The sequence below is a fragment of the Onychomys torridus genome, chromosome 23 (genome assembly GCF_903995425.1).
Source record: "Onychomys torridus chromosome 23, mOncTor1.1, whole genome shotgun sequence".
NCBI classification, from domain to species: Eukaryota; Metazoa; Chordata; class Mammalia; order Rodentia; family Cricetidae; genus Onychomys; species Onychomys torridus.
The window spans coordinates 42,020,791-42,041,636 of NC_050465.1; the positions used below are offsets into that span (position 1 = coordinate 42,020,791).

The 20,846-nt window shown below is 42.0% G+C and overlaps 1 protein-coding gene across 5 annotated transcripts in view; it reads right to left on the reverse strand.

Moving 5' to 3' along the window:
• The window catches only part of Satb2 (SATB homeobox 2), a 177,255-nt gene that overhangs the window by 142,631 nt on the left and 13,778 nt on the right, over positions 1-20,846 (reverse strand). For all 5 annotated transcript variants that reach the window (XM_036173833.1, XM_036173831.1, XM_036173830.1 and 2 more), the window contains one exon: positions 4,661-4,837. In XM_036173833.1, the coding sequence (XP_036029726.1) occupies positions 4,661-4,832 (172 nt within the window). In that variant the 5' untranslated portion in view covers positions 4,833-4,837. The remainder of the gene's footprint in view (positions 1-4,660; positions 4,838-20,846) is intronic.

The following is a 20,846-nucleotide window of genomic DNA, read 5'->3' on the forward strand; positions in this document are numbered from 1 at the left end:
ATGCTTTGGAAGAGTATCTCTACATGGTTTTCGTGGAAGCGGAGCCACGTTTCGTGAATGAACATGGTCAAATATAGACATCACATGTATCTGGGAAGCGCACTTTCTAAAAAGGGCTTCTACAAAGGGTGAAGAGAAGACATTAGAGAGAAGGGCCCCAGCCCAACTCTGAAACTGCAAAGGATCAGCTTCCTCCTAGAGCACCTCTGGACTGAAACACTCTGACCCTGCAATGTGTCAAGGGCCTTCCCACCTTGGAAGTCCCTCACCTATCAGCCTGTGCCCCAGAGAAAGTGACTCCCCACCCTTTCCTTGCCTCATTCTTAACCTCTCAGTAACTGCCTTCAAAGGGCTGTGTGCTGATGAAATGAAGCAGGACAGGCAAACCTCTCAGAACAGTCTGACAGAGCACTTGCTCAACTGTGGCCAGCATCCTTACGCTGAGAAATCGAAATCGCCTGCCTCAGTCCCAAGGCCCAAACAGCATGCAGGTTCCTTTTTTAATCTTCCGCTGCAAAAATGACAGAGCTGGCAGGGTTTAATGTGTGTGTCCACATACATTAACATAGGAACAAAGGAACACCTTAACAACACACAGGAGTATCGAAGTAACAACTTCCCACTTATTCAGAGAATTTGAGAAGGAAGTGGAATTTTATACTTACTTTGTTCTCATTAGAAGAAAATGAAATCCTCCGTAATCCTACACCTACACCATTCACGTTAATGCACTTCATTTGTCTTTCTTCTCTGAACATATGTGAAATTTTAGATAATTGAGGCTACTTGGCACCATGCTTCAGTCACATAACATTTACTAAATACATTTTTCTATGCCATTAAAAAAAAATCATTTCAAATGACTTCACAAATGCAATTATTGCAACATAAATAAGAAACGATGATGAGTACATCCTTTCTTAAACCTCCAGTTTTGACAACAAAAATAACTAGTCAGGGAGGACTTTTGCTTACTTATTGCTTAATGTGTTTGCTTTTAAATAAAATCCAGTCAAAAATAAAATGTGGAAGCTGGAGAGATAGCTCAGCAGTTGGGAGCACTTACTCCTCCAATACAGGACCTGGGTTCAGTGCCCAGAACCCACACAGAGGTTTATAACCATTCCTAACTCCAGTTCCAAGGAATCTGATGCCTCTTCTGACCTCTACACTATGTACATCTGCACACAGTAGATGTACATACACGCAGATAAAACACTCATATGCATAAAATAAAATTTAATTAAATTTATTTTGAAACTCACTGAGGGAAGAATATCATAGACAAAATGACTATTTGCAAGTTAAGTCAGTTACACACAGTACGACATCATCTTGCCATAGAAAGTGTCTCCTCCCAAAGCCATCCTGCTGGCGAGTATGACCAGCACCTGAAGAATCCCTAGAGTGTGGGAGCTGCATGGATGGTACAGAAAGCCTCATGGGACAAAGTTGAAAGGTTGAAAAGAGAAGAATAAAGAGAATGATGAACTGAAGACAAGAGAAAGGGGGCTCTAATGATCCCCAAACAGCAGCAGTTCCCCAGAGTCCTCTCTGCCAACACTCTAAAGCTCTGGATGCAGAGTCATGGGCTCACAGTCTATCAGACAGTGCAGACATCAGCTTTCTACATACGTACAACAGCAGGTCCAAATGAACCCTGCATTTCATTGAGAGTCACACAGTTAGTGGTGTGTTAGTTGGTAAATGGAAAGGATAAGTCAGCTAGAAACACAGTTTCTGTGATTTATGACAGTGTCTGGTGCCTTTTTCTCCAGTGCCAATAGCCAACATTTAAATAAATATTTTGTGAACATGGGCCGGGGAATCCCTGGATTCTGTTTCAGTAGAATTGCTATTTCCCTTTAGAAGCAAATAAATAAGAAATCTTTGCAGCTCACTTGGAGGGAATACTCGCTCAGTGAAAGAAATTGACAATCTCATGCTTACAGAAGCATGGGTACACCCCTGATTGGGACTTGATGGGTACACCCCTGATGTCTGGGACTTGAACATCATTCCAAAACCATGCTGAAAACATATTTGCTCTTTTACGGGCATCTAAACTGCTCCTTCAGGTCAATCACTGAGAGGCTTCTCTGATCATGTCAAAATAAAAAATCATTTCTCAAGAGCATAAGATTTTTAAAAGGTACAAGCAACCCACCATCCTTGTAGCCTATGTCCCCCTCATACTGCCAGCATGGGAAGACAAAACTCAGGGACATTGCAATCCCTTTACCAGTGGACCAGCCAGAAGGTGACCTTGGGAGAATTACAAGGTCATAGAAAAACCAGAACAAAAGCAAAGAAAGAAAATAAAGGCACGTACATGAAACCTTCTGCCTAAGTCACAAGACACCATGTTTAGTCCTCCATCCTCTTCTAGACTGGCTGTGCTGTTTGGTTGATTCATAAATCACCTGCCTCCTGAAGCACACCATGCAAGTTGTAATAAGAGAGCAGCAGGCTTCCTGTTCCTCATCATCTGAATGACAACGGAGACCTAAGATGTCCATTCAGAGAAATGGACAATCCTGTTTTTCCATTTACCCCAAACAGATCTTCTAATCATCTAAATGACAAGAAAGATCTAATATATTTGTTTATATTTATTCAAAAAAAATGTTATTCAACTACAAGTTTTTCCACTTATCCCTAATAGATGTATTTGACCTTCTAATGGGAGCAAGACAAGGGGGAACAAATAACATCATACGAACAAGTCTAAGTTTTTCCACTTATTCAAAAACAGGTCACCAGCTTAAGAAAAAATTAACTGATTTTTTTTTATAGCGATAAACCTTTTCCCCACAACATAAAGTATTGATCTAGACAGTGTTTTTGATGAGTTGATTCAAAACACACACACAAAAAAACAAAAACAAAAACCTGTAAAAATATGTAGTATTTTTTTGAACCTTAGTTTTCAGAAACTTTAGCAAGCAAATAATTGTTTTTGGCATGTCTCCGGACAGACAATCGTCACTGCTTGCAGAGCCCATTATGGTGAGTAGAACTCTCAGTCCACATCCCTGGAAGTTAGTGGGGCTCCCTAGGGTAGATTTCCTGGGAGCCCCTTTCCTCAGCGTGTGCCAAGAATCAAATCTTGGCCACTTAGTGCGCCATGTTCCACTTGTGAGCTCATGATGCACCCAGCAGCCATGCTAACTGAGATAGATAGCCCTGTCAAGCAGGAAGCTGGCATGCCAGGATGCAGGCAGTGGGTATGCAATGACCTTTACATTCAAAGAAAAATATCCCGAAAATGGCATGGAAGTTTACGGGGCCAGGGAGAGGGTTCTTCTATTTCGTTTGGGCACACATCACAGGAAACAAAAGCAGTGGTGCCCCGCATGCAGTTCATCAGGGATCACATCCGGAGTCCCTCCCACAAGAAAGTAAGTTGTCCAGGAAAGGAAACATCGCCCTCCATCACACTGCTCTGAGAGCAGGCGGTGGGCTTCACAGTCCAGCTGCCGTCGGTCCCTGCACCAAGCCTGGCCACGTGCAGGATGCAGACGGCACTGAGACACACAGGACACATATGTGGGCTACACTCACCTAGGAGGACATTCTTGACCACCCTGGAAGAACTAAGCCTTGACTTAAATGAAGTCTCCTTTTTAAAAGACACTAACATGCTTATACAATCAGAGGGAAGAGCTTAGAAGTCTGAGTCCTGTGTTCTTGGCTTCTGCATTTCTGTAACTCTATCAACACCTGGGCCTCCCTTGCAGCCTTATTAGAACCATGAAAGTCAACTGATCTCTCTTAAGAATGACATGAAGTCAGACTCAAGACACAGCAAGAATTCTTGGGGCCCACAGGAAGGTTAGTTAAGTAAACGTGGTTAAGATAGGAAATTAATATAGAAAGTGAGACCAGGATGTTATCAACTTCTCACCTTGATTTATAACCATTATCATAAACTATTCATTCAGTCATTTCATCTGAAAAACAAGGATAATAATTCTACCTACCAGCTCAAGTTTTTTCCCATTAGTCAAGGTTTGAGGAATGCTGTGGTGATTTGTTTTGCCTAGTCTTTGGCATAAAAGAACAATGGACTTTGCTTCGAAAAGAAGCAAGAGAACTCACATAAGCTCCTCGGTATTACCAATACAATTATGCAACTTGAGTAGTCAATTAAATAGGTAAAAAGGAGTGATTACAAAGAAAATGACTTTTTTTAATGAATGGACCACATCAAAACTGTAGAACCGTTTTCAAAGGTACAGAAGAAGATGCGACTGCTTCTCTGTTTAATTAAAACCTGATGGCAAACTGCAGAAACCATAGGCCCAAGGCAGCAAATAAATACATTTCACATGCTTATAAATCATATATTAAAGTTTGGATAAGTCAGGGGTCAAATAGCTCAGCACTGGCCCTGGGAACACCAATTTGCTGACTTAGCAAAAATACCAGGGTTATGAATGCAAAAACACCATGCCGATTGCTTTGAAATGCAAGTCAGTTTGGCTCTTGAGGTGCTGGTCAAATGATTCACAGAATAAGAAAACAAGATTCTGCAGGACTGCTGTTGCCTGATGTCAAAGGCAGCCACTACCAAGTGTTCTGCAGCCTCTGTTTGGGGGAACCTATTCTTCCTCAGATCACACAGGAGGCTGGGGAGGAAAGAGAGATGAAGGGATACCTTGTGCCTGAGCTGCAGAGCTGTGGGAATACCCCAGGGCCAGGAGCGCGGTCTCCACCAGCTGGCTAAAAAGCACATCTTTTCGCACCAAGACGAACTCAGCGTGTTCTTCTCTGTTGTCATATTCAAGAGAGCCATCCAACTGCTCCACCACACAGAAGACAGGAATCATCAAACCTGCGAGGACACAATCCAACAGCAAAAACACGGGTGTTACAAAGCGATCTGGACCACCAGGATGAGGGCGAAGGCGGATATACAAGCTAGTCAGCTATGCTCAGGGGTAGGGTGGGATGAACAGGCCTGATCGTTTACCAGCCCCATGTAAGCCTACAGCTGAGGAGAGAGGTCGTCTCTATGATGACTCCCCCATTGCAACAGCACTGCTGAGGACAGGGGCAGAAGCAGGGGCAGAAGACCGCCAATTCCAGTGATTAAAAGGTAGACTATACCAATCAGAGGTGTCTTAACATATGACCCTGTCGAGGGGACCGTCTACTGTTATCATCACTACCTAGTACTAGTATTTTCTGGTCAGCTCTGCTTTGGTCTAGAATTTTATTTTCAAGTTGTTCATCTTGTACCCAATAAGGAGGCATTAGATTTGCAGGCCTGAGATGCTATGTGACTGTATATAGGAAAGTCAACAGGAATTCAAAAGAAGTCCTCTCCTAGGCATTTTTTCTTTTTTAATCTCAGTAAACAACCCATCAAGTGAGCCTGGAAAAAAATACAGATCATGAAAATCGCAACTAATGTTTAACTAATAGAAAACATACAGCTAAATGCAAACTTCATCTCCTTGGAATTATTTGATACATGAACACAAGTTACCCCTGGAAAGAGTACTTTCCAGTGTTTGCAGAGTAGAAAACATAAACTACCATAAAGAATAAAGCAAATTAGACTATTTGAAAATCTGTTGAAATCTGTTGTCACTGAAATATTTCTCTGCTTTGTATCAAAGTGTGAAAAGCTTTAAAAATGTTTAATTCACCAAACATTTCTTAAACTTTTATTTATTTTTTAGAAAAAAAAAATCATACAGGCATTTAAATCTAAACATAGCCAAGACAGAAGAAGATCAAAGATTCACCAATGTACAAGTAATAAACATGGACTCTGCCCCACGTAATTCACACTTAGTGAATTCTGGACTGAGGGTCTGCTCTGGGTCTTTTCTTTGTGCAACAAAACACAAATGTTATGAAGGATACATGGGCAGGGAGAGGGAGGGCTGGAAGGTTTGGTGGTCTTGGTACAGACCCTCCATAATGAAAACAAGACCTCTATAAAATGACTGGGAATGGGCCCAATGCACAGAATGCAGAGAAGTCTCTCAGAAGCCCTCCTGTTCTGACCCCAGGTGCCTCCTGACTTCACTGGGACCTGGGAAGCAGAGAGGAAAGGCAGACACTCTGCAGACTCCTAGGCCGTAGATCTAGGTTTTTGTTCTAAAGATAATACAATGGTGCAACCAGTTCCCATGTGCTAATTATTATTATTAAGATAATAAGTATTGGGTATAATTATTAAATGTCATTATTAACAATAATCATACACATTAAGAACTGTTATCGTTAAAGATCATCGTAATTATTATTAAGCCTGCACAACAGTCTAGCACGACTCACCACACTACACTTAGGACATCTCTTGACTCAGTCCTTATTCCCCACAGCAAGTTCACTATGCTTAGGACAGCTCCGTGGAAACTTAAGGTAACAGGGAGGCGGAGCAAACTTTAGACAGAGATGATGATTCAGCGTGGGGCTCCATAAAGTGCTGTTTTTCTCCATTATCATCACTAGTTTATGAAGTGTTTATTTATTTATTGGAGATTATTCTCAAATATATTTCAGACACATAAGGAGTAATACAGATCAGATATCTTCCACATCATCTTTCCATCATTCATTTGTACAGTATTTATTCATTACACCAACTAGGTGCTAGGTATCGCCGACCACTCCACAGATGTAGGTGAGAACGAGTCTCCTAAGGCTTCTGCCCAACACTGCAGCTGGAAAGATTGTAAAACCTTCCTAGGCAAGCATAATGGCATTTTACACAACCCATCCAGAAGGGCCCTTCCCAGCACCGATAGCCCCATTTAGACCTTTTAACTCCTACATACTGGTGTAGGATCTTTGTCAAAGGAAGCAGGCTCACTTCTACTGCTAGCGACTTAAGTATATGCACACATACAGCCACGTACCCAGTGGTGCCATAAGCAGCTTGGCCACTAATACCTGTGTGTACATAGGTTTCAGTACTGAAAATCCATGTGCAGTTCCTAATGTCAACATCTGAGTGTCATACATCTGGGGACCACAGATAAGGCCATAAGCTAGCGTTCACCCAGACTACAGTAAGTCTGAGACTAGCTGAAAAGACCCTATTAATTTCAAAGTAACAATACAACCAGTTTGCATATACAGAATATTACATAGAATCTCAGGGATGTATAATGTTTAAAAGACTTACATTTTATAAGTGTCAATATGGGAACTATTTCCTAGGCATTTTAGTTCAGTGACTGAAGGGAGACTGTTGGCCAGTATAACAGCAGTAAGTCCTTCTAGTCAATCTCCTTATAGGTATCACCTCCTTAAAAAAATAAGATAGCCCCGTGGATAAAGGGGCTCTTGCTGCAAGAAGGAACCAGAGTTCAGATGCCCAGCACAATGTCAAAGCTGTATACAGTGGCATGTGTGTCTGTAACACCTGCACTGGGGGCCATGAAATGGGGGATCTCCAAGGCTCACTAGCCAGCCAGCTTAGCCCCCAATGGCAAACTCTGGGTTCAATGGGATACCCTGCCTCAAAAAGTAAGGCGGGAAATGATAGAGGAAGACACCCAACATCAACTGTAAACCTACATATACACACAGGGCAAGCCACACACACACACACACACACACACACACACACACACACATATCACAGTAGGCTGTATTTCATTGCTATAAAAATTAACCTTTTTACTAGTACTTGATTGATTTAACAATTGCGGTTTTATAATAAAATTCAGCTATTACAAAAAAGGATATGAAAAAATGATGCAATTACTTATGACAATGTTGAAATAAGTAAAAAAAAAAAAAAAAGCAAAATAGTATAATTGACATGAAAATTAAGGCATGGAACTAAAAACCCTTTGAAAACAGGTCACTCCTACACAAGCCGTAAAAGGATGAGCAGAAATGTGGACCCTAAAATGAAGTCATTACTCACTTGGTCCCACTACTATCCCCAATCACAGGAAGAGAAAAAGATAGGTAGGGTATTTGCAAAATACTTCAAAAAATAAGTTTAACAGTGGGAAGAATAAATAGAATAAGTTGAATAAAAAGCAACAGCATAAAACTCCATGGAGTTCTAAATGGTCACAGAGAATGAGAAAACACAGCAAGAGCTCTGGCCCTGGCCCTGGATTGGAGCTTATGGCATATTATTTTTCTTTTATTGTAGCACAGACCCATTTCCAGATGATCAAGTGGAGAACTTTGGACCTTTTGATCCAAAGCCTTGTTAAGCCTTTTACAATTGCTGGAGGTAGGCAGGTAGTTTAATATGAGAACAGACACTTAGGCCCCAGCCATTTACTAAAAATCAAGACTAGCTCAGGCAAGTGGGACATATGCTGCCCTCTCTCCTCACAGACACAAAACAGGGCTCTCTCCACTGGAGAAACGTTGCTACCCGTCCTTGTTTGTTATGATGCTGAACTGGCCGTTTTCACTGTAACAGAAGAACTAACTGCACGAACCATGCACAGTGTGGGTACACCGCTGCCCTGCCGCTGCCCTGTGACAGACAGGTGGGAAGATGGTTAAATGTTATGACAAGCCCTGGGGTGGAAGGCAGCTGGCCTTTGAGTCAATGACTGTCAACTGATCTGGAGCTCGCCAAGGCTCAAATTCTCCCAGCTAAAATGCAAATTATTGTGTGTGTGTGTGTGTGTGTGTGTGTGTGTGTGTGTGTGTGTGTGTGTGTAATACATCTAGGTCATCTGAGATGCAGATCTCAAATACACTACCTATTTTTCTTTTTTAAATACGAGTAATGATGTCATTTCACAATAATTTCTTCAATACTTTTCAGTAAGCAATGTTCCTGACACTAAAAAGTATGTCTTCAACTAAAAATGGCACTAATAGTGACTGAAAAAAGCCTATCACTAAATGAACTAATGAAACTAATAATCACTGGATGGCTTATTATATAAATAAGAATAACTGACAGCATTCAACATGCCCTCATAGCAAAAAGCACTGCCCCAAGTGGCTAGTCGTCAATTAATTGAGACATGCTCTAGGTATAAAATACTCTCGATTTTAATGACTTGTTGCCAAAAAAGCAACCAAAGCCATTGCATTATAAACGTATTTTAGAAAGTGAATTGCATGTAGAAATAATATTTGAATAAATTGAATTAAACACGCTGTTAGAATTACTGCTGTTTCTTTAGTTTGTTTCAAGTGGGGCTGTTAGTAATCACACAAGCACCTTGTATTATATTTCTGTCAGCTAACGCTGCTGTAAGCAATCTGCCGAACACCAGCACACACAAGGGCTTCTCTCACACAGGACAGTCTCCACAAGCCAATAACACTAAGGCAAGTATGTGACTGCCCCACCCACCTTAGTCAGGTAAGGATTTTTCCTTTGGGTTCCAGATCTTAGGTGATGTAAGAACAAAAGCCCTTCTCCTTTCCCTCCAGATTCCTGAATGCCATTGCCTCTCTTCTACACTAAGCAAACCACAGACAGCCACTTGATGCCCAACGCTATGAATTACTTTTCCGTCTCTACTAAGGCCCCTCCACCCTCTTTTAGCGTGTACGATCTTCAAGGGATGCTACCACGCATGCATGGACAAAATGAGAGGAACTAGTAGAATCTCCCAAGCTCCGAGTGTTTCACCTCAGCAAGGAGAGATGAAAGCCAACATCATGAGATGCTCGTGGTGAGACGTTGCCACCCGAGCTGGGGATGGACTCAGCCTGCCCACCACATTACACTGCCTGGCCCATCATCACGTAGCCTAGCGTGGATAACTTTACTTTTCCCTCAGATTTACCGTGTGTCAAAAGGTTATCCTTGACCTCAGCTAATAAACTAAGAGTCTGCAATGATCAGAAAATGGCACAGCCAAGGAAGAGCAGATCAACTCAGCCCACCTAAATCCCGAAGTCTTTGATACTATTCCAATCCCCACCCACAGAAACCTGACAACTTTTACTCAACAACCCTTTCCACTCGCTACACCCACTGAGCAGCCTGTGCTGCCGGTTCAGTGAATTTTTTGAGGACTTCCGTTTGTGGGTACCATGCTAGGCCTGAAACAGTTTCCAAAATGACCTTCTCTCCTTCGGGTATTCCAAACAAGGAGAGAAAAAGAGTCACACCCAAGGGACGGGCTCCATCCTCCTTCCTGGCCCTGTGGCTTCGGAGGCCATCCTCATTCTTGGAACTACCCACAGCTTGACAGCAGGCCGGCCTTTCTGCCCCCTCGGGGCTCCTGAAGGCCACCCATTTCAGGAAAGAAGGAAGCCACAGGGCCACTCCTTGTCCCCGGGGCCTTCATCTATCTGGTCCTATCACCTAAGAAGGTCCAGGGCTAACTGAAGATTATAAAGAGCCTCTCGTATCTGTTCTTTGCATACACTGAACCTGAAGGGAAATACCTCCACAATAATCCTAGACCAAGCCCTGGAAAGACAGAAGCAGGTTACCCAGCAGACTTAATATGGGGCTTCCAAAGACTGAGAAGAAAGAGAGGGCCATCTTTTTCCTGTTACAATTTACTAGGGAAATAAAAGGGTGTGCTTATATAAAATCTCTCTCTCTCTCTCTCTCTCTCTCTCTCACACACACACACACACACACACACACACACACACACACACACAGAACGAACAGGAGTAAACTGGACAACATTCTATCCTTTTTTTCCTACCCTAAAACAATAAAGCAAAGTTTCAGTGCCAAGAATCACAACCAAAACCAGAAAACAATACTAGCGTTCTCTTTTACCTCCTGGTTGGGGCCACAGCCAAACTTTCAAAATGAACCAAAAGTGTCTTTCCTAGTTTACCTGGCTCTGGCTCTGCGGTGGCCTTTCCTCCCCTCTCAGGTATGACCTTCTGAGGTTAAACCAGCCAGCCACATTCCAAACCCAGCTGCGTGCTCCCCCAGGGGATGATGTGGAAAGTTTCCGAGATTAATTGATTAAAAAGATGTGACACTGTAGGCGTGGGGATACAGCTCAGGGGCAGAGCACTTAGCAAGCATGTACAAGGCCTACAGTTCGATCTCTGGCAACAGTTGTTTCAAAAAGACATTGCGTTTCTCTATGAATGGCCTCGTGATCACTTCATCTCTTCAGCTATACACCCAGGCTTCTCCTGATCAGGGAGACACAGCGTGGAGAAGCTTCCTTCAAGCTTTTGCAGACCTCAGGCATCTACTCACACAAACTTAAGATGGCTTCTGGGACCACTGCCTGTACACACTCTGACCGACTGGAGCATCAGTGAGCATGGTGTGACTGTACTGTCACATTTCCTTCCAAATAAGCCTAATGGAGGAAAATGTCAGGCAGTGTTCCAAAAACCAGAAATAAAATGTTCATCAACTGTAGGGGTAAAGGAAGTGTATCGTTTGAGCACGAGGGAATCACCAGAGGGTCCACGGGTCGAGCTGGGGCCTTTAAGGCTCCCTCCTGGTGCCTCAGGTTCCGGCACTTCTTCCTGACCTTGGGTGGTTACATTTGTCCCTCAGACAGAGGTGGACAGCAGCAAATTCTGGGTCTACAGAGGGAGGGTCACTGTCAGCTCTGTATGCAAAGCCATATACACAACCTGGTTTCTTCTCTACCATGACTCAGGACTGGACCCCCATCGTCCCCCAAAGCAACTACAAGGAAAAGGGTCAACAATACAATCTCTTAATACATCCCCCACCCTCCCACAGTTTGGGAACACAAAGGATTGAGAACAATTAGCAGGCAATGTTTTACTCTCAGCATTATTGGGGTAAAGTCAGACACTTTTTCAACCCCTGGTGCTGATGCTAACCTTAGGAATTTAGTGCAAAAGTAAGCCAGGAGTAAGTAGGTGGGCATTGAGTATGGCCACTGGCTGCTCCCAGGTTCAGCATGAGCCTCAGAAGAGCAGGAAGAGCAGGGAAGAGGATCAGCTGTAGCATCCTCCTGTACCCCTGCTTCCAGGCTGGTCCTCGGGGTTAGACATCCCAACTCAACCCAAAGTACGTCTGCAGAACGAAGGGCAAACATCTCTCCACAAATTCGCACAGAAATTCAGTGGCAGGATCAAGTTAGAAGGCAGTTTGAAACCAAGACTTCACAGGCACACAGAAGGCATGCTGTGGTCACTTACCTAAACACTGAAGAGGGAGTTACACCTGGAAACGCTGCCACGGCCAGCTGCACCTACAGAACTAAATCCCCGGATGTCAGCGACACCTGGCCTGTGGCTGGCTCAGAGAGAGGCCAAGCTTTAGACAAATCTCCACTTTGCCACACCCCACCTCAAGCCCGACCTATGGTATGCCCCAAATAAACAGTGGTTCAGTTTAACAAAATGCTAATTCCATTGAGACGTTAATCACCTCTATTAATAAGCAGTGTGGACTGTTCCCCCGGCCCCCAATTTCCCAGCTGTCCAATTGTCAGCATCACTGTGGGCCTCCTACACTGGAATGAGCATCAGTCAGTCACAGGGAATACTTTCTAGGAAAAAGACAGACACAAGTGGATTCAGGAGCTGGTTTTCCCTGGGGCAGAGAAAGCTGGCCAGACCATGAGGCCATGCGTGTCCACGGTGGGCAGACTGCTGGTGTATGAACAAGGGCATTGCGGTGGATCCTGTGTGACTAACCACGCTGCACTGGGCTCAGGTGCAGAGGCAGGGGGTCAGCGGTCCCACCATGACCTACACTGCAGGATTGCAGCATCTTCCTTAACTTCGGATATTGCAGAAAAGTTCAAACCCATGACCTATGGCTTCAAGATACTTAATTCCAAACTAAAAAAAAAAATTAAAAGTTCTTTTCGCCCTTGTTAAAATGTGCACATCAAAAGATTCACTGCAGTGTTAAAAGTGATTGTAGCATAGTTCAATAACATATGGATTCTTGTCTTCTGTCAAAATAAGATTTTTATTCTGCAGGTAGGTTTCTAGGAGGGCAGGCTTTAAGACACATTTATGAGGACATGCATTTGTCTCTGCCCCTTCTCAATACCCGGGGTGCAAAAGCTATTTGCTACTTGAAGTCGCGAAGTCAAAAGAGGGGAGTCGATAAAGATCGTCCTTATACTGTTTGCTTCATTACTTTGAGTTGTGAGCTCTGCCTAAGTGTTACTTCATCTAATTCAAACAATTCTTTTAAATCTTTGATTAATTTCTCCAGTGTGGTGTTAAGGAAAGGTTAACTGTGCTGAGGTTTTCCAGCAAGGAATTAATAAAGGAATCAAGCACTCACTCTCAATAAGCCAAGACTACCTATATTTCTAGTGGGAATAGTTCATGGCACAAGCATGTTTCCTTTAGGGAGCTAAACTCAGAAAAAAATTATTAAAAATTGAGATCAAGCACTGGAGCAAAGCCTCAAAGGAAATCATGAGAGTGGAAAGATTTTTATCAAATAAAAACTGAAAAGTAAAGTTTTTATATTAAAAAAAAGGTTTCTCCCCCATTTAAAAAAAAATTCTACTATGTTTAGGGTCCAAACAGTAAAACATTTATAGATATTTAACAGAAATGTAAAAGAAATGATCACTAGGAGGTAACTGAATGGGGTCTCCACAGAGCTGAGCCTTAGTGGACAGCCAGTCAGCATTCCCTTACCCAGGCCCTGGTTCTCATCTCCTTCAAGTGCCTGTGGAGAGGGGACAGGAATGAAGCCCAGGAAAAAAAGACCAGAGTGCCACTAAGTCAGATTCAGTGTGCACCCTCCAGTTCCCTCAGGGGACCGTGAGATCTCTGGCTTACAATACAGAGGTCATTATTACTGTGACTTAGATGGGGTTAATAAAGCCAGGGAAACAGGCTCTGGTGGAGTACTTCCCAGACACAATATTTTAAGTACACATGTACCTATGTAATTTACAGCAGGTATTTAATAAAAGCACAAGACTAGTATATTTTTTCTCTCTGTAGTTCAAAGGCATTCTCTTTATAATCTATGTATTTCTAAACAAAAATATCAAATTTAATTACTTTTGAAACTAAAGAAACTGTGTAAGCCCTGCCTATGAAACCCACTGAAATTCATTCCCATTGCTTTGTTTTTCTCTCTAGCCCTGGATGGTCTGGTACTCACTAAGTAGAGCAGGCTAGTACCCCTGCCCCCCAAAACCACCTTGAGTGATTCTCCTGCCTCTGCCTCTCAAGTACAAACATTACAGCAGGAACCACCAGGTCCAGCTTGACTGTGGAAGTCAAAGGAACAATGTGATTCCATTTTTTTTTTAACTAGAACATTTCTAAAGTCTATGATTTGTTTCCTGAATTAAAAGTGAGATGCCCTTGCCCTAAATAAAATATAAAATTCTACCTTCTTCCAAGCAAAAACCCCTAGAACATTTCAGTAGTATTCCAGATATCTCCATCTCAACTTGAAAAAAAAAAATTTCACTTCCCCTAGATTACTAGACTTAGAAAGCCTTTCATTTCTGAAGTCATCCCTAAGCCTCGTGGTGAATCTTAGCATGCCGCACCTCAAGGCTACAGTTTCCAAACCACTCTAATCTCACAAGAATAACGCAAAATATCAAGCAGACAAGCCCAGCGTTAGGGAGAGAAGGAGTCTGTGTGGGGTTAGCTTACAAGCCTACGTGCAGGTTTGTGGGCTCACTAGAGCAGGGCCGAGGGAAGAGCAAGGAATCTGTCTCAGGACCATGGCTGCCAGATCTGAATGAAGATGGGTGGGAAATGCACATACCAGCTCCCAGGAAGGCAAGTTCACCTCTCTATTTCATTGACAGAAGGACAGACAAACAGATCTGTTTTCAAGACCAAGCCTGTGTCTATTATACATAAGGCTGGCTCTGAGGAAGGTGGTTTCCTGAGTCCTTCCCTCAGAGAAGCAGAGAGCCACATCTCAGAAGCCTTCCTTGGTGAAGAGGCATCGTCTCTCTCAACCTTGCTTTCAAGCTATACATCAATCTTCAGTATAACTATGTTTGACAGAATAGAAGCTCTTGGCAGTTAACGTGTTTACAATAAATGCTTAGTTTGGGTACACGGCCTGTATTTCAGTCTTACAAATATCAAACACAAACCTACAAGGGTCCCATTATGAGGCCGAGAATTATTTCGCTATAAATCTTTTTATTGGAGAGCCAAGGGCTTTACTTTGCAACTTGTTTTCCACTCACCACTGGAACAGTGTGAAGAGAGGGACATTAATATCCCAACCCTGTGCTAATTGGAATCTCGTACGTTTCTATCCGACAGTTTACAGTCATCCTGAACATTTGGGCTGACTCCAGTTTCCCATGCCAGCAAAGCACACCCCAAATGATCACACTAAAGGTGCATCACTCCCCATCATTCTTTTTCCCCAAAAATCTCTTGGGAACTAATGATCACTGGCAGACTTTCAATGGTAAGCTCCATTTTCGGGTGGAGAGTATATGTTAGCTGTAAAAAATGTGCTTAAGGCGCAAACTTGCTATATGAACAAGCCTGTAAATGGAGTTAGTTTGGCTGAAAATTACCTAGACATTCATTTGAGAGTGGCAGAAAAAAAAAAAAAAATCAGAATCACACCTTATTTACCCTTGAGAAGTGACTACCTGAGTCTTCAACATGGAATGACTTCCCATCCTAAACAATTTTTTCTCCTTGGACTCCCTCAGCAAAGGGTTCTGAGTCTCCTAATACCATTTTGTCAAATCTAAGAGACAGAAACTTGTCTTAAGGTGCCTTCTGACCTCAGTGAGGCCAGCAGTTCAGCACTCCCAGCTCAGCCCACCTCTGCCTCCTGAGCAGCTGCTCTGCCATGGACCACACTGTCACTAACACCCTGGGAACTTGTTAACCATGTCCTTTCATTTCCACTTACTACGTGATGAGATGTTAAGACAATCCAGTTCTAGCCTAGTATTAACATACAGAAAAGGCCATCTTAAGAATTCAGTGGAAGTGTATTTTCCAAAGTGAGACTGGAAAATTCTGTCATTTCAGACAAAGATTCAAATTTCTTTTCTTTCCATCAATGTTACAATTGCAAGTAATATTAATAAAATAAAATGTCTTAACTCTCAGCTTCTCAAACAGTAGTCACTGGTTCATAGGTTTCACAATTTCATAAATAGGTGAGAGAGAGAAAAGAAAAATATTACATTCCATTCTCAACTTCATCTCTTTCTGTTATTATCAAAAGCATTGGTTCACAATGTGAACTAATGGAAATCTGTTGAAATCACCTAAAATAGTCATTCCTTTTTTAAAAATTAAAGATGCCCCCTTCAAACCTTGACTACTTAACTGCTATTTGCTCAGGAGAAGGGAAACCTTGAGAAGGTGGCTGTATGAAAGAAATGCCCCTTTTTATTGTACAACAAAAATTCGCTCTGGGGCAAAAAGATGCTATGCCAAGTTCCACCCAGAATTAATGTTTAGGGTCAAACTGCAAAGCCCAGAAAAAAAAAAAAAAAAAAAAAAAAAAAAAAAAAACCAGAACCACTAATAGACACTTAAAGCTCAGTCCTGTTAGGTATGTAAATGCAAAACTGAAAAACCTTTGCTGACAAAAGTATTTTAATGAAGGTGCTATTGACTAAACACTCTGCACTACATTAAATTTTAAGCTTTTTTGGATTGTTCAATATAAATTCCCTTCTGGAGGGGGATGATCCCCAGGCAGGACCAGGCTCCTGGACCCTCCACCACAGAATATACCACCAACCTCGATGCCTCATGTTGCAGCTCACAGAAAGATCTTATCAAGTAATGACCTCAAGAAAATGTTTAGCAACTGATCAAATAAATAGTCCCTTCTAAGCGTCTCAGCTGAGTGCAAGCTTGGGCTGTCACTGTGCTAGCGGCCTTCAGAGCTGCCATTACCAGCTTTGCAGGAACTGATAAGTTTCCCAGTAACAAACTCAGCCCAGAGTGACAACTTAGCTCCGTGGCTGCTGTCTGCTGCTATTCCCTCCTAGAAGTTACAAGTGTGGTCTGGGGGGGTTGGGGGAACGAAGACAAATGGATATGTGTCATAGCTCACAGGACTGAGAATGACAGCCAGATGCTCTGCGTTCAAGTCACAGTCCACACTACCTGAGTGAGAGCAGGTAACATCGAGACAAAGAAGTTCCAGCTTCCCCATGTTTAGAGAGAAGAAGGACAGGTATGAGAGGCCCTCAATCTTGTCTTCACAGTTTAGCCTCCGGAGGACTTTGGGAGGAGGAGCTGGCTGGGAACTCACCTAGCCCTTGCTTACATATGACAAGCTGTAGACATTTCTGTAGACATCTAGCTCCACAGATTAAAAGGGGTCCACTTACACCTCAGGTAGAAGTCATGAAAATGTAATATCCTTAGGCAAAGTGCATACTTGTGGTGCCTGGGCACAATCCCATGGGCTTTTCTGTGGACTTCCTAGGGAAGGCAGGCCAATGCAGAGCTCAGCTAATAAAACATCACAGAAGACGAGAAGCACTCTGGGTATTCTGCATCGTCTACAAGCCTAAAAATTTGTACACTGTGTGACAGGTCCACCTCATTTTTCTTAATGATGTTTTTATTATTCCTTCACTCAATTAAAGCAGAAATGGATATTGCATCTTCTGACTGTATAATTGTTATTGTAATCTGTTTTCGATCACTGCTTGGAAATGGGTCCAGAACAACATAAAGTCTCTACTGCCTCAGAAGACAAGTCATTTTCTTTTACTACGACACTTAAAGAGACATTTATCATGTGGCTCTGTTACCATCTTTAGATTATGACAAAAGAAAGTTTTGTTCTATTGACCAAAAATATAATGTTTCAAAAACACAGCAATTTTAAGAGTTTTATATGAATGAATGCATTTTTCTAATAAGCTATCAGCAATATCAATTTTGCTTTCTTTATATGTATAAATACTAGAGCAGTGAAAAGCTTAATTTTCATGCTGACACAGTCAGAAAAATATTAAAATATGGTTTCCTTTTTTTACTGTATGCCTTTGGTCACTTCTCTGGGGTCGTGTGGTTCTCTCTACAAAGAAAGTATTTTCTTATGTAAAATAAAATGATCAGTAATGACAGAACTGATACATTCGTTTTCCAGCCATGTACCAAAACCAAGCTAGGACCTTCTAAAGGGAGAAAGGGGAAAATTGCCATTAATGTGCTGAAGCCCTAGCTAGTCCCGTGAATGCCTGCAAAGCCTGTCAGACTTCGGGGTTTTAGAAAGCACACTCTTATCTGGAACCATTTTTACCCACATCTGCACACATCTTCATGCAAACAAAGACAGGCAACTGAGCTCTGCATAAGCATGAGTGGGCAGCAAACACTGCTGGAAAACGCATCCACTTTTATAAGAGCAGCTCGAAGTACTAGCTAGCCTCTTTCTTTAGGGTTCTGAATCTTTCTTTTTACGTTAGTACCACAGTTTAACAACCAGTTGTACAAGAACAGAACTCTGTTGTGATAAGAAGCCAACTAGTTAAGAGGAGAAGTCGTTTTGCCTCATACAGTAACTAGCAGCATTGGGAACAAGTAAAATTGAAAAGTAGGCTTCCTCAGAGGGTTTTACTGGAGCGACAGCTAATGGACATGCCTACTGGACACTGGCATGACTTGCTGAGAACTGTATTTCAAGGTTTCCATTGTTGACGCTTTCATTAACGTAGCTCTGGTTTGCTTTGCTCTGCTTTGCTGTTTTTTGCATTTTTACCCATTGCTCTACCTGGCAATTATAATATCCACTAGATTTGTCTTTTTATTATTATCGTTATTTTAGGTTAGCAAAAATTAACGGGTTTCATCATGGAATCCTTACATACATCCATCATTACACTTTGCCCTCCTTCTGTAACTTTCTTATTTTGGCTTTAGAGGGCTAGGCATTAATTTTAAAATAGAAGCCATAAATTCAGTTGCCATAACTGCACATCTAAAACATATTTATATATTTACACCTTCTTATCTGGCTTGTTGTTAATCAGCAATTAAGTAAAGCTTTACAAATAACAGCAAAAGACAGAGTAGATGACATTTTCTAATGCCTTTTGTGCCACCTAATTTTACTTACCACAATTTTTTAATCATTTGCAATTAATAAATGATTCTGTTAATTAAATATATATAAAATACAGATTGTGTTCCATGATTTTAAAAACATTACCGTGGAATTTTTTGTTGTTAGTGTCTGTGAATTTTTGAGATAAAGTCTTGCTGTGTGGCCCAGACTGGACAGGAACTCAACATTTGGCCCAGACTAGCCTCAAACTCAGAGTTCCCTTGTTTCAGCCTCCCAAGAGCTGATACTACAGGCTGAAGCCACCATGCCCAAAGTCACAGACCATTCTTACAGAAACGCCATGGTATGCCAGGCTTACGGGGTGTATTTCCACATAAATGAAAGAAATACACGTCCGGTTGCTCGACAACAATAAAAGAAGGACTGTGTCCTTGGAAAATGGAGAAGAACACAATGGAGGAGCTACACCTGGGCCTTTAAAAAGAAGGAAACCCTGCAAGTCCTCACCTGACTTTTGTTTTAACACACACCTCAACTGCACTCAGACATTTACTTTGTCTCTGGAGATGCCAATCACTTTATCCACAAGCAGCGGGATGATGAGTCCTTCGTACTCAAAGATCTGTTCCTAATACTTCAGACACTTTCAAAACCTCTCCTCTACTTTAAAATAAAAGAAATTCTCAGCTCACCTTACTGGCTCACTAAATTAATGCTGAAGAGCCTCGACGTCTGGAAGCGAGGAAAGATGTACACAATCAGAGCCAGAAGAGAGAATCATCCCTTTTCAAATTGCCATGGAGCAAATAAGGAAACGAAAAGGCAAACTCTTCTCCATTTTTTTCAGCTAAGTATAAAGGTCTCCTACTGGAGACCATTTTCAGTTATCCCTCCCCCCCCTTTTTTTTTCCAAAAAATAATGAGTTAAAATGTATGGGTTTGATCCAACATTTCACTGCTGTTCCTGTTCTCGGGGAGCAGGGGGAAGGGACAGGCTGCCAAAGCTTCTGAGATGAGAGATTGGGCTGCTAATTTCCCGTTCACAAAATCTAAATTCTCCTTATGCATCTCCTACAACTCATGAAATAATATGAAACAGTACTATATCACTGCAAATTGAGACACTTTTATCAAAATAAGGAGCGACGATGCCAGCATTTCATTTGTCACCTCCTCTTGTCACTTCTCGCTGACAAACTGTTACACATACAACTTTTGTCAAACGCTCTGTCTTTCAATGTGTTCCAAAACGCCGCTGGACCTCAGGATCAGGGGAGAGGAACACGGACGCTGCTGTAGAAGCACACATTCGTTATGGAGGGTTTGGAGCCTACTTATTAAGTAAAAATATACAACTATCTTAGTGATTTGCATGCTGCCTGCTAGGAAGACTGGCTTTTAGCATCCTGAAATAAAACAAGCTGGGTACACAGTTTATACACCAAATGAAGAATTATTCATTCTAATGGTAAGAACCTAGATCAATTTCTTATCTCAACAGAAACCAAAACACAACTCTCAAGTGATATATGTCTCCAAAGAAAATGATGCAATACGGAATATATCTAACCCTGCTAATGTAGCATAGTTCTTAAATATTAACATAAACTGTTTCTCACTGATGTCTTATTTTTGCAGATGAGGAGAAGGAGGAAGTGCTTCAAAGCAAAGCCAGCAAGCCTCACAGCTGTCTTGCCAGCAGTACCCAAAAAACTGCCAGTCTTGCCCCAAATAACCCATTTCCTTGTCCTTAAAAATTACTCAAATTCCATATTCTCCAATATCTTAGAAATGACCATTAGTCTATTTTCTCTTCCTATGGAGAAATAGAAATTAATAAAAGAAAAAGGAGTCAGTGCAGGAAGGATGTCTAGGATGTACAAACTAACTCTGCTGGTCACAACCTCCAGGAAATTAAGGTATTGCTTATTTTCTGCACAGTTTAAAAAAAAAAAAA